The sequence below is a fragment of the Arctopsyche grandis genome, chromosome 5 (assembly GCF_051622035.1).
Source record: "Arctopsyche grandis isolate Sample6627 chromosome 5, ASM5162203v2, whole genome shotgun sequence".
Classification (NCBI taxonomy): Eukaryota; Metazoa; Arthropoda; class Insecta; order Trichoptera; family Hydropsychidae; genus Arctopsyche; species Arctopsyche grandis.
Window position 1 is genome coordinate 20,543,415 of NC_135359.1, and position 15,422 is coordinate 20,558,836.

Here is a 15,422-nt window from a genome sequence, read left to right on the forward strand (position 1 = left end):
CATAAGGACATTTATCATAGGATAATTATAAAGGTGGTTTATAATTTTATAGACTTCGAATAGATCATCTCTCATTTTTATCGTCTCCAGAGTGGAAAGATTCAGTCTTTTCCATCTCATATCATATGAGAATGATTTAAATTTGGAAGGCCTTTTATGAAATTCTTCGTTGGATCTTTTCTAAGCATATGTACAATGTATTTTTTGAAATAACGGTTCTAAATGGAATAAAAAATTTAAGTATAATATATTGTACATATTTAAGTTTTATAAATTTTGGCCAAAAACCTGACCAAAATAACCTTTAATAAGATACAAAAAAGAATGACAATTTTTAATGATCTTGTCAATTGTTAGATATATTTATGCGGTCTCCCTCACGGGCCCGAATGTGAAACGCCCGAAAACGCAAATATCGGAAGGCAAATATCGAAAATCGAAAGATCTTAAACCGAAAGATCAAAAAAAAAACGGTGCATGGTAAACGGTACTATGTATATATAATATATATGAGTGGCATGCGGTGAAATTATCTCTCTTTTTGTCATACAGCCTTGTTTAATGTGCGCGCGCAAAATACGGGAGAAAAAGCCTGTTCCTGTTGTTCCTGTTGTATCCTGCTCGCGCAAATTAAGTGAGTATGTTCCGTTTGCCATGCACCCTTTTCTATCTTTCGACTTAAGATCCTTCGATTTTCGATATTTGCGTTTTCGGGCGTATCACATTCGGGCCCGTGAGGTAGACCCATATTTATGTACATACACATAAAAAAATAGTGGAAGAAAAATCGGACAAGAGTAAACTGCCACTTCCGGTTGACGGATGCTTACCAAATTTTATTTATGTAGATATGAAATTTCAGTTCAATAAACCAAAAGGTTTCTGAGAAAAACATAAAAAAATTCGATTCTCTTCTCTTCGAGTAAAATACTACTTCCGGTTCAGGTCAAAATGTTTAAAAAATATTTAGTTATAAAGATTATAATTTCTATTACACGTAAAATAATTTTAGTCCGATTCGGTTAGCGTTTGGGAGATAATAGAGTTCAAAAACTTGAAAAAAAAAGAGGACACCTACATATAAGGTACCATTTCCAGTCAACTTAAAAAATTGAAAAAAATTTTTGTCGTGTCGATAAAAATTTCAGTACCCAATACCAAGTTTCAGTTCAAAAAATCCCCAAAATACACACACAAACACAGACACACACATACACATTTTTTCTAGATCATGAAAACGTGACCAGTGATCGAATCTGAGTTCGAATCTGTCAAAATCTGGAGTTCGAATTTTCGCATGATCACAAAACTTCATCTATTGTTACTACGTACATAGATAAAGTAAAATCTATTCACTAATAAAATAGAAATATAAATTGTGCGCAAGTGAATGAATGAAATTAAGTGTTAAGAATCTTTTTGCAAAATATCGCATGGTTTGTATTGTAATACAAATTAACAAGTTTAAAAAAAATGTAAGAAAATCAGAATTTGAATGTAAAATATAATATATTTAAATATGTATGTATATAATCTCATTATATAGTGTTGGTTGTACGAATATTTAAAATATGTATTTCAGAATTTAAATCACGATAATTTAATCATAATATTTGAATATGAATAATGTACTCTCAATTATCCGGCACGGACTATTATGCTTAAAATAAATATATTTTTGAAATTAATTATTTTTGACTGAGATTACGCGTTCGTTGCAACATATCCATATGTATGCATCAAACACAAATGATAAGTGCGAAGATTTGGAGCATTGGTTGATCAGTGAGATGTTTTCGTTAGATACGTGTGTCCGGTTATTTATTTAATTAATTTTTGGATTTGCATCTGGATGGCTGATCAGATTTAAGCAACAATTTGGTATTCGGGAACTTATGTACAATACAAGAGAACAATATGTACATATAACACGGCTGTGTTGAAGCCGCTAACAAATTCTACGATGAATTTCAAGAATATTTGTAATTAGAAAATGTGCATCGGATTTAATCTATAATGCAGATGAGACAGGCTAATAATGGAAGCGTTTTCCAACGAAAATGCTTGCTTCGTCAATATAAAAGTCCAATCTTGGATATAAATCATCTGAAGAGCGTATCCACAATCATGTGTTGTGGAAATGAATAAGTAACTCATTAAATGAAACTATTATTAACTGGAAAATCAAAAAAGCCTAGATAATTTGAGAGGACTGAAATAAATAATCTTTCTGTTGATTATTAAAAACTTTGAAGAGATCTGTGAGTTGATCGTTGAGATCTTCAAAGATTCGTTTACGACAAAATGTGTTACTGAGGTGAGAGATCCTTATCATTTTAATAAAACTAGATTTAAAATAAAGACAATTTTTGCCGCCTAATGTTACAAGTTTAAGAAGATGAAGAATTATTGGGAAAAAATAAGTGAATTGGATGCTACACACGGAATAACAAAATTTTGGTCGAAAGTAAAACCAATAGCACTGGTTCGATAATTAAAAAATATTTTTCCTTACGTGGAAATAGATTTATTGTATTTTGAAGAGATCGAGGCAAGTGATAAGCAGATTAATGGAAAATTTAAAGTGTTGACTGGTTAATCATATGTCCATAGATATGTTTGAGCGCAATTCAAATGATCGGCGTTTTCAAAAGACGATTGATGTGGATATTGTTTATATGTTGTATATATTTTTACTTTATCTATGTTTTTTCATGATTTTCAGATCGATTTTATGGGTTGTGAATATGGTAACGAAATAACAATTTAAAATACAATGTATTCACTATGCTGATTCGGAATCGTATTTTATAAATATTCAAATGGAAAGTTCCAGGTGTTATCGGGTATAAATTTTCACAATAAAAATATTCTCAATTCACAATGGAACCAAAGTTGACATATTTTTCGTGATTAAATTGGTGTGACGTGACACACAGCGTATTAATAATTCGTTCAGTGAAACAACAATGGGACGTGTAATTGATAGAGCCCGCAGCTAGTACGTAGAACTTTTGCAATGGAACTCGTCGTGCTGGCCTTTTGTTGAATGGGAATACTCCCTACGTTCAAAAGGATAAATAATAGCCGTGTACATTTTAAAAACTCCATTTCCGGTGTAATTGCGATAAACATTGTGATGGCGTCCATGTCGTATATATTTTTTTCTCTTTAGCTTTCACCCTTCGACAGCCTTGACACTGGCTTGATTATGTTGACACACCAGAGACACGTCTTCCAATTTGTTCTCCTTACAAATCTCGGAACAAAAACCCCATTTGGGTAACTCTTGTATCAATATTACACTTTGACCCACTATTGAATCTATACACCGTGGCCCGTTACGCACCATAGTGCGTTGAAAATTCCCTATAAAATTTTGTATCGTATCGGTATTGAATCGCCGTCTTCCAGGTTATGCATATTACGTTTATATTCTAATATTTATTCGACTAGTAGGTATGTATATTGGAAAGTTCTAGAATGAATTTTATTAAAATAATTAGCATATTCACAAATATCGAAATTATAATTAGCGTAATTACTATCTGAAATCAAATTGAGTACAATAAAAGATGATTCAGAGAATTTCTGCAAAGTTTGGTCTGGGCTTATCAAAGGCTATTGGAATTTATAAGTAATTAAATTTTATATATAATGCACGCTACTTTCAAGTTTCAATGTACATAGATGTTTAAATTTGGAAATTAATTAACAGTCTAGAAAAATGCTATGTGAGTATTTGAAATGTGTTTGTGTTTTCGTACTGTTAAAAAAACTAACGTTTGATTAGATACGAGCAAATGTACATACATGTAGGTATGTACATATGTACGTACGCGTCTGTCTCCGAAAAGGATAAGATTTGTGATGTGGGTTTGTTTGCAGAGAAAATTAAATTCATGAAAGTTAGTCGAGATAGAAAAATCAATAGATTTATTTTTGGGTATGATTTTGTAATTTGATATGTAAGTACGTTGCCTAATACAGTGCATTTAAGTGTATGCAATATGCATGTATGTGTGTGTGTGTGTGTGTGTGTGTGTGTGTGTATTATCTAGGAAAATATGAATATAATGATAAATCACTTAGGCATTTTATAGATTACGTCGGTGAAATATTTTAAGACGTTTTGAAATGTGCTATCTTTCCTTCATTGACACATTGACATTGAAGCTGTATGTATATGTATATACATATGCACATACATATGTAGGTATTATTTTAAAGGAAGAATAGTATGTATTAGTGGTGGAAATCAATATTCATCAGGTTCTTTTGTCGCTAAATTTATATTACATAATCCATTGGAGGATTTTTCAATGGAGGTTTCTTCTTCTTTTTCGTAGACCGAGAAGAGGTTATCAACTTTACGGTTCATTTAGTTTTCTTCGACTATAGACATTTTTTTATAGTAATATTTATATTTGAAAGAAATTTTCAGTGAAAGTGTACGCGTCTGTTGATCAGCGTAATTACATATTATCACAATTTTAGTATTTTATCATGTGAAAATATTTTAATCTCTTTCATTAACGGCATTTTTTTTTGGTTTTGACATTTCGACAACGCCAATCACTTTATTTTTGATGAATCTCAAATTAAATTTATAATTTCCGGTAAAGTCAAAATTTGCCTTCAATGTCGCAATAATTTAAAGAAAATTACACTGTTCGACACAAAAAATAGTCGGACTTTTCCAAGTGGAATTTTATTTAATTCTCATATTAAGACAATTTAATATATCATCCCTATTAATTCAATTCAGATTAGAGTAAATAATAGTACGAGTTTTTGGTTGGAAATTTTACCGATTTAAAATTCAGCAAAATTCCAATTAACCCTTTTAAACGAAAACAAAAAACAGTGTGGCCAGGATACTATCCCAATAAATATGTTTCAATAGAAAATACTCAATATAAAATAGTATTAACAGTGAGAAAAAATCCCAAGTGAAAATACGTACTTTTGACTTTTGATTTAAACTGGATGACTATTTAGAGAGATTTGAAAGCTGAAAAGTACTACAAATAAAAGATAAAATTCTTGACTATAGATTCCAATATTCATTTTGAACAGGAAATTGACAGATTTTGAGACATCAACCGAAAAACACCAAGATATAGAAAAATCGCACGATTTAAAAACACATATATGCATGTATTTCCGAATTTCGACCCAATCAACATTTTTAATTACCAAATTCGTGTTCACTGGGCGTAGATCTATAAAAAAAGTCATATTTCGTCTCTGAACCAAAAAAAAAGTCGTCTTTTGTCGAACAGTATTATGTACTGGTTATACTCAATTTTTAATGAATACAATTTTTCGATGAGTTTATTGTTTAGGTATGCAGATATTTACAACACTGAATTATGTATTAATTGCATTTTTATGAATTGTGAGCTACATATATGTGTGTATGAGTTTTTGTGTCGTAAATTTTGAAGACATTCGTCTACACATGTGCCCATAATTATGAAAGTGATCTAAGTCAAGAAAAATTTTAATTTTTTTTTAAGTCGATTTTATCGTTTAATATCGGTTATATTGTAATATGTAATTGATTAAAAAAAATTTTTTTCTTGACTTATTGAATTCTTGACTTGACTCATAATTATGGGCATATACATATATACTCATACATATTCGACAATTTTATTTGTAGTATATTTCTATGAAATTCAAGTCGTGAAAAATAAATACAAAATTGATACCAAAAATTCAAACCAATGGTAAATTTAGGTCTCATTTTGTCCATTATGTTTTCACGATACATACATATCAGATAATGATTTTAAATTTTTTTTATGAAATATTTTTATTTTGCCTCGTCTATTTTGGTTTGGTTTTCCTTTTTTTTATTTTAATTTTAATTTTTTTCATTATCTTATTCGATATTCTGTACTCCAGAAAGCCCTTTGGCTCTTTTTTTGGAATATCAACTTGCAGTATTGGAATGTTACACATGAGATTCCGCATCGCAATGTACACAATTTCGAATTAAATCTGTAAAGGAAAACTGTTGGGAAACTGAATCGAGTGATTAAAACTACGACTAGTTGTCGTACAAAATTTCAATATATGTACATACATACATAGATATGTAGAATGAGCAAACAAATTCGCACATTGTACGTACGTTAATGTAATACATACTTACGTACGTTCATACATACATATGTACTTATGTAGTTGCATTTAAATGTGGACTAGAGCGTTTCAATTCCGATAAAGGCATTCGTGTCATTCGGGAAGCGTCCATCAAAGCCGTTGTCAAACCGCCGTCAACTGTATCCACTGTATGTACATTGTACGGGGAAATGCAATTTAGTCGATGTAGCTTTTCCTGCATTTTCCCGCGACGCGATAAGGTTTTCCCCGTGTGTGTGTAGTTACGTTATTTGAAGTCACTAGCAATTTGCCCAGCGTATGCAAATTGCTTGATGTAGATCTATGCACAATTCATTGTACGTGTATCGCACAATCTTATATGTAGGTATTATATCAAATGTCATCATTGGTCTTATCGGTCGTAAGAATACGTGCCGCACTTTGGGTTTTTTTCTCGATAAAAATATTTGAAACGCATTAATTTCGAACGCGGAAATTCTTAAATATTTTGTTAGTATTATATTACATATTTGTAATTTAAACAGCTTAAACATGGCAAAACAATCTAATAGTAAACATTCATTTGTTTTTTTATAAAATTTATTTGAATCAAAAAGAAACATAATATTTAATATTTAATATAATACATAATATAGAAAGTTTGATTTGTTTTCCATGTTCCCAACAAACCTTACATACAAAGTCTCTTTCGAAATTATATATTAGATTGGTAGTTATTTTGTCGAATTGCTTATGTCCTACCGTAGTAAAACTGTAGAATAGTTGAAGCTCAAAGGATTTGGTTGTTTCATTGAAATATGTAAGCTCTAAAAACTTGTACCGATAAACTTCAGATTTATTAATAGAAGTTTGGAGGAGGATCTTTTTTTAATGCGGTATAAATTTTTGTTTGTAACTCATGAACTGCATATCTTGATTGAACTGTAATTAATGATTTAAATCGGATACATCTGTTGAAAGATGTTTGTTTGTTACACATTTTGTTGATATTTAATACAATTTACATTTGACATTTTTACGTATCTGCTATTATACATAGTACATGTAATTGCTATTGTTTTTTTATGATTTTGTATATATGTATTTTTGTCTGTGTATATACATATGTTTATACTTATTTTTCAGACATTCTCTTCTTTGTTGTTTTTTATAATTTGTAATTATTATTATTATTAGTTGTTTGTGTATATATACATATATATGTATGTTTTATTTTTGTTATGTCTAATTTCTTTAGTTATTATTTTGTTTCTTTTCTTTTCTGTTATATTTTTGACCATTGTGGCGCATTAGGAATTCCTGTAATGCTGCAATGGTCCAAACTTTAAATAAATAAATATTTTTTTATTACATTGAGATTTCGACATGAATGAAAAAAGTACGCGTTTTTTCTGTTTTTATTTAGATCATAGCTTAATTATAATGTAATAAATTAAGGATATATAATATAATAAATTAACATACACCACAAGTCATTCTTGTTTTACAAGATCGTTTCTTTTTCTTTTCACCATCTTCAGCAGGCTTCTTCTTTTTCTTTTCACCACCTTCAGCAGGCTTCTTCTTTTTCTTTTTGTCATACTTCCTATCGGTCTGAAATCATTTTAAATATTTATATTCTTTCTATACTCTATACTACATTCTATACTCTCGATATGTGCTTCAATTGTCTACTCTGAACCAATTGACGGATTTCGCTTACCTCTACGAGTATTCCAATTTTGGTCTTCTTCAAAATCGTTATAGCGTCATTGGAGTGTCCAGCATCGTCGAAATCCTTCGTGGCATCGGTGCCCAAGACTTCTTCGATAAGATCGGCTCCACCGGGATGCTGCGAAACGAACCAAATATTTAATATCACATTGTCAAATATTTATAAGAGTCGAATTGATCGTTTAATTATATTTGTATTTTATCTCAGCACAAACAACACTCGACAACGCTTGATTAAATCTCCGAAAGTTGGATGAGTTCTCACAATTTTGTATTTTCATCCCCACTGTATGAATACACTGTTTGTTTATGTATGTACAATTATTTATTTTGTTGTGTATACATATGTATGTATGTACCTCTATCATGAAACTGCCCACGTCGTATACTTTGTCTCGGACGACGATCCAACAAGGCGCTCCATCTTTACCGTTCTTTGTCGCCACTTCACTCAAACTGTATTCCTTGACATCTTCGGAAGTCATGATGATGATGATGTCGTTCTGTCGATCCGATGTAGTATGTAGTTCGCAGTTCCGATCATTCGAACTCGTGCGGATATAATGACTACGAGTTCGAGATGTGTCAGAGTAATAAAGGGTAATGATAAAGAGTCGTGGAATCATCGAAAGTGGTGAAAAATCGCGGAGTTGGTTACGAACGGAGCATCTGGAAAATTTTAGATGCAAAAAGAATCATGTTTTATCATGTTTAAAAATTTTCCGTATTCGGTAAAGAAAAAAATTCGGGTGTGACCAACCCATGACTTTATCTATGTATTTGAGGAATATAAGAAGGTGACAAAACAAAATTCGATATTGAACCGTACAGACAGATTATGAAATACTAATAACTATGACAGCGATACAAATTGAGCGCAAATGTATGGAAACTTGCACAAGACAAAAGTTCTTCTTCCGGTTGTCGGATTTTATTCAATTTTTTTTAATACTTAAAATCACTATCAGTATTATACACATTAAATATCACGAAAATAAAAATAATTAAAAAGGTCAAAATAAAATAATGAAATATTTTTTTGTAAAATTTTAGTAACTAATACATATATACATATAATGTTTCAGTTCGATAGGACTAATGTGTTCAAAAAATCTCCAAAATACACAGACACACACACACACACAGACACACACAATTTTTTTCTAGATCATGAAAACGTGATCAGTAATCGATTTTGAGTTCGAATCAGTCAAAATCTCGAGTTCAAATTTCCGCATGATCACAAAACTTTATATATTGTTACTACGTACATATATAAAGTAAAAATTAATTAAATGTTGTGTTGATTTTAAAATATAAATATATTTCACCAAACATATTTTCAATTTCATACACAGACGGGAAAGAAAATTAGTCTACATTATAAAAAAAATCATCAATAATTTTCCGAAAAAGTCTTAATTTGATGTGAATTCAAATAAATTATAGTTTGACTTCGATTCGGTGTTATAAAAAATTTTAATATTTTTTGTCTTAAATCGTTGCACATTTTTAAACTCTTACTTTTTTTGTATTTCAATAGGAATGATTGTAAAATTTTTAACGAGTTAAAAAATTATTTATTCCGTTGCGGTAACTACATAATTTGAAGAATAAGAAACTGACTTATTTGGGTTATTTCGACTAAAATCGTTGCTAGCAGCTAGTTACATACTTTGTTTAAAATAGGTATAGTTTTAATCGTCTACATTATTATCATTAAGTATTTTTTAATATAAATTCATAAGTAAGTTTAAATGCTCTGGTTTTATCAATCGGTAGGATCATGATTTCAGAAACACAATAGCTGATAAGTACAATAGATTAAAATTTCAATTATATTTTTTTTATTAATTAATATTTTAGCTGTTAATGATTCTCCAAATTATGATAATTTAATATAATAAAATTTTTAATTCTCATATTTTATATTAGCTTTTGAAGTGCAATACTAACATTCTGCACGCGTTACAGTCCTTCAAATAAATTAAATTATGTTTTTTATGATTTTTTTATTACGTATTTAAAAATTGTAGATTATACGAAAAAACTCAACGACTGTTTTAATGTGTACAGTAAAAAAAAATATACAAATAATTTAATTGTTCGTAAAAGATCATATTTTTAGATTGTACTTTTTAATCCGATTTGGATTAATGTTACGGAAATTAGAGTTGTGGAACAATTTATTGGATAAACATACATGTTCATTTTCAATCAATTTTACAATTCTGTATTCAATAAGACATACATTTTTATTGCATGTGGTAAATTTTGCATAAAAGCAAATCTCTGTATAGTGCGATTTCCTACATATGTACATATATGTATGAATATGTAAACTAAATCAAAATACGATTTTTACAATTAATTTATGATAAATATTTCAATAAGCACCTTGTATGTATGTGTATGGCTTGAAAAAAAATATTTTGTTCGAATTGGATTCATATTTCTGATGACTGAGATATTCCTGCTGTTGGTTCGATTTATTGAGCGCATCGTTTTACAAAAAAACATAAATATCCGATTTATTTCTACATATAGATTATATATTTTTTCAATTATTTGAACAATTTGTCCTTAAGAATCGACAAGATTTATGTGTGCAGATAATAAAAGATTTACGATAATTCTCGCGAGTAGATAAAGCTAACGTGTCATCGTAGTAATATTTTTTTATCTTCCGAGTGTTTGGAGTTCAAGTCATAAACGTACAGAAATAAAATACGTACAAGCACTTTACTTTATCCACACGTGCGTAGGGTACCTATAAAATGGATATGTGTATTTTATTTTACACGTACATATGGTCGCTTTGGCGCGAAGGATCTTCGTGAAAAGTTTGCTTTTGAACCTGATTAAAAAACTATTAGTTCGTAGACTGTTCAGCTTCAGCCTCCTTGAGGTTGAGAGAAAAAACTTCTCGGAAAAATGTTTCGATACTACACTTCGAAATGCATCGTGTACGAAGGGTAAAATATACGCCTTTGAACTTCTCTCTTTCCTTTCAAGTTGCGTATAAAGTTTGCCAGATGAAAAAAATATATAATGCGATAGACTCTTAGAGCTCTGAAAACAATGCGTAATAAATCATCTTCATCCCTCATCCTCATTCCATATCTGATGACACCGTTAAACGAGCTTTAATATAGTTCACACCTACATATACAAATGTGTATAGGTACATACATACAAACGCCGTCTTGGAGAATTCGCTTATGAAACAGATTTTTTTTGACACGTGCCAAATACTCATATACCACGCCCTTTACAATTTATTCATGTAAATATTTTAATTTTATTCTGACGTATACGCGTTTTAATATGTATTTGATTTTCTTATGTGCGTCGCTGTTTAATATGTTCATCAATATGCATGAAATAAATTGTGCAATTACGGTTCGCAGGGCGTCAACGTGTCATCGACATGACAAGTGACCATGACAGTCTTGTAGGTCACCTTCTACATATACACCAATTAATCGAGTGAAAATATGAACAATGATGATCTCGGTGGGTTTGATTTTGTTCGCTTGTTGAGTCCTCATTCTTCAAAAATATGTAATTGCATCGTTATTTATGTAAATCTTTTTTTAGTGGAATTTAATTCGATTTTAAAAACAGTATTGTTTGTACATATATGTACTCGATTAAGATTCTGGAAATAGCCCTTACATTATGAGAATGATCTATATAGGATTATCTTCAGCAAAAATTGGGTTGTGAAAATTGGCTAAACAATTTTCTATATATATCGTACTTGTGATATATGTAAATAGTAATACGAGTATATATATACATATATACATTTTCAAATCAATGTCTTGGAATTTTATGTCCAAAAAAAATCAATCAATTTTGATCTCTTAAATAAAAAATCAATATAGTACATATATGTACATACAGGTATGTAGTTTAACTGAAAAATATACTACGAAATAAATTATTCATTGTTTCAAGATTGATATTGTCTGAGTAAATATTATATACATATGTTTTTTTACGGTTAGAAACATGCTTCAAAACTTATTTTCTGTAAAAATAAATGAACGAATTGAATTGGAAAAACGTTAGCGAAAAACTACGTATGACGTAAAAATTTAAGTGCCAGGAGTGAGGAGTCTTCATTCGTCTATTACATTTTCCAGATGTGATACATTACAAAGTGGTTATCAGTTTTTATATATACATATTTACATACATATATATGTACTTTAAATATCGAAAAGCAAGTAGATTATAAAGTAATTACGGTTTGGATCTATGTATGTATTATATAATATAAAGAGTATATTTTTGAAAGTTATTTTTTTAAACTCTAGTTTAAAAAAAAACAACTTCATATGTTTATTTTATTTTTGACATTTAAAATTGACAATTACTATTGAGAAGAATAATTTATTTTATTTTTGACATTTAAAATTGACAATTACTATTGACTAAAATAACTTTATAATTTCTTTCATTTATAAGCAAAGCAACATACGGATATAATTTTTAATGACACGAAAAGTGAAGTTGAACGTTTCATATATGTACAAAGTTTAACTATTTTTAAATTAATAGTGGGAAAATTATACTAAGTTTTTTGTTTTAATGAATTCAATTTGAAGTAATAGCATACATTTTCCGTTCGGGTTCACCGGTCTAAATTCTACGTTAGATTGTCTGTAAATTGGCTCAAATTTTACGAGCGATTAGAGCTTAGGTTGTAAAACCTTGAATAGCAAGGATTAGCCTATATGTATGTATATAGATACATACATACATATGTACATATGTCTATATCATAATGAGAAATATTGTGATTCAAAGCTTACCTGTTGAATTCAAAACCGGCGTCGGGAATTTTAGTAATTGAGAAATTTCGAAATAATTTTGCATCAGTGAAATATGTACATACATACATGCCTGCATAGAAATGTAATATCGTATTATAACTTGTATGTGAATTTAATTAGTGCTGTGAAATGTAACATATTTCAAATATATGTTTCGAATCTACACATTCACACTTTTCATAAAGTATGGTTTGTGAAAAAAAAAAAAAATTTCGGGATTAATTTGTGTAATATATCTATATATGTATGTATACAAACAATATATACAAATAATTGTTTATTTCCTAAATACATTTGTAAATATTCAAAAAATACTTTTTATTTAAAATTAAAACTATATGTATGTACATATGTACATATTATATATAAGGTACATATGTATGTATAAGCTTGATAATTTTCTTGTGATCCAAAATAATATATGAAAAAGTGGGAAAGAAAAACTTCATATAACGTGTATTGTCCTCTAAATAATTTCAAATAAAAATTTATATAATTTTATATTAAACATTTAATACAGTCAGTTTAATGTCAGTATTTTGAAAACTACGTCAATCGAAAATTCTTCATTGAGAACTAATAATGAACTAAAGTTCAACAAAGAACTTTAAACACACTATAATTAGATGTAGGACTACGTAGTTGCTGTTTAAAATGATTAATTCAATTCTCCATTGTCTTGTACATTCACTTCACTCGTAAATTATTATTGGAATCAGTGTTAGTTTCATTTATCCGCTCATTTACGCATTTAAATCAAAACATCAGACTAATTATTATTTTTATAAAACGTCAGTGTTGCTTTTAGTTTTCCGTCAAAATAATTCACTCATCAAAATCAGGGTTTTATTGACGCTTATGGCTGTCGAATATTTATAATACTTGTTTTTCGACTTCCAGCACAATCGATGCCATTCGATGTACCAAATTTAGGTATTTCTGAGCTTTCAGTCAAGTTAAAAAATAATTGAAAGCGCACTGTATGATATTCGAATATTTGTAAGCTGCAGCTGTAGCATAAGGGTTGATTATCTGAATCGCGAATTATTATGCATTTTCTGGTCTTTGTTATAGGAAATTCGTACAGATTTGTTTCATAGACGAGACACACGTATAGTTGAGCATGTATCATATAGTCTACATATGTGTCTCCATGGTTGTGTTGGAGGCGGCTGGAGCAACAAGCTAGTGCGCTGCGCCCCCGCCCTTGGGTTCCGTGTGGGCGGGCGAGGGGCAGAGGCCTATATAGGGCGCGTTGCTGCCACACACTCCAGTGGTCGCTAAACCGTGGAACCAGACGGACACCACCATCAACCACCATCGTCGTCCCATAACGCACCACTTCTCGACCAACTCGAACGAACTCGTCGAAGGGTGAGTTTATCAAAAAAAAAAAATCTGACTACAGAATTCTTCCAGCTTAAAAAAAGCTCTTTTTTTAATAGACTTTAATTTCCGCATTGAATTGTCGAGGTTTTCTTAAAATGTATTCTTAATTAAAAACGAGACAATTAAGAGGCGCGACTTGCCGTAATGGAACCACTGCGCTCGAAGATTTCGCGAATTTGTAGCGCGACGAGCACTTAAGGGCATTTGAATTTAAAAAGGACATTTTGTCGGTGGATGTAAGCTTTTAATTTATATCTAACTAAACTTCTTGAGGTCTATATTGTATTATACGGTTGAACTTGTTTAAATGCTTTATATATATGTAGGTACAATCCTTAAGCATATTTCGCCGAAACAAAAAAGAAACACGTAAAAGTACCACCAAAAATGTTTGGATTGTTTTATTTTTAGCGAATTGTCTTAAATTTAACTTCTTTTCGGCGGAATTGGTTTCCTCTTCGCAGGATAAACATTTGAAGATTTCATTTGTTGGTTTGAATTTAATCAACTACGGATTGTTTTGTTTGTGAGATTGCTCGAACGTTAAATTTTATGCGTTCCGAATTTCCCGAATAGTGTCGTATTGTTAATTATTTGCGGAATTGTTTTTATTTGTTGTTTAGTAGCGTTGTTGATTGAATCGTCTCGGCAAGAGCAATTATTTGCATATTGTAAATTATTCATGTTAATTTATATCATATTACACTCTTGTGCGTAGGTAATGCTGAAATTAAGCGTAATCGTTTGCATTGTTGAATTTGGGAACAGCTGTTGACTTTCTCTGTTAAAACATTACGTTTATTTAATTATAATTGTTAAATATTACCCTTTCACGTTTTTACTTTATTGTAATGTACCCAAAAGCTCGCGAAATTTCATCTTCGCATTTAAAATTTGTATTATGATATATTATATGACTCAAAAAATGTTGAATATTTAAAAATATTAACCCATCATAATATGAGAGTATAAGATTAAATATTTAATTTTATTCTTCATAAAAGTTAACCAATCTTAAAAAAGTTTTACATTCTTAATAGATATTTTTATATCAGAAAGTTAACGACGAAGTGATGTAACTCACAATAGAAATTCGCAATTGTATTCGTTTTAATTAGGAATTTTGTACAGCTTATTATATTTTTAAATTGTTCATTTGCGATAAATATTATAAAAATACCGTTAAATACAGATATTATTTTAACTATTTCTAAAAAAAAATAAGTACAAGAATCGAAAATTAAAACTTTTATTGTAATATATAAAATCCTTTTTTCCTCTTTCCGTGAAAATATAAGAAAGCCTTCGCAAGACTATTTCGTTTCAAACGATTAAGAGCGT

General features: G+C 29.8%; 1 protein-coding gene across 1 annotated transcript; it reads right to left on the reverse strand.

The window, feature by feature from the left end:
- Positions 1–7,538: 7,538 nt before the first annotated feature.
- Positions 7,539–8,424, reverse strand: LOC143911929 (cytochrome b5-like). The gene is made up of 3 exons (XM_077431027.1): positions 8,208–8,424; positions 7,838–7,966; positions 7,539–7,728 (listed from the first exon to the last, which is right to left on the reverse strand). The coding sequence occupies exons 1-3, from the start codon at positions 8,331–8,333 to the stop codon at positions 7,591–7,593; spliced, it is 393 nt and encodes a 130-aa protein (XP_077287153.1). The 5' UTR covers positions 8,334–8,424; the 3' UTR covers positions 7,539–7,590.
- Positions 8,425–15,422: the final 6,998 nt, after the last annotated feature.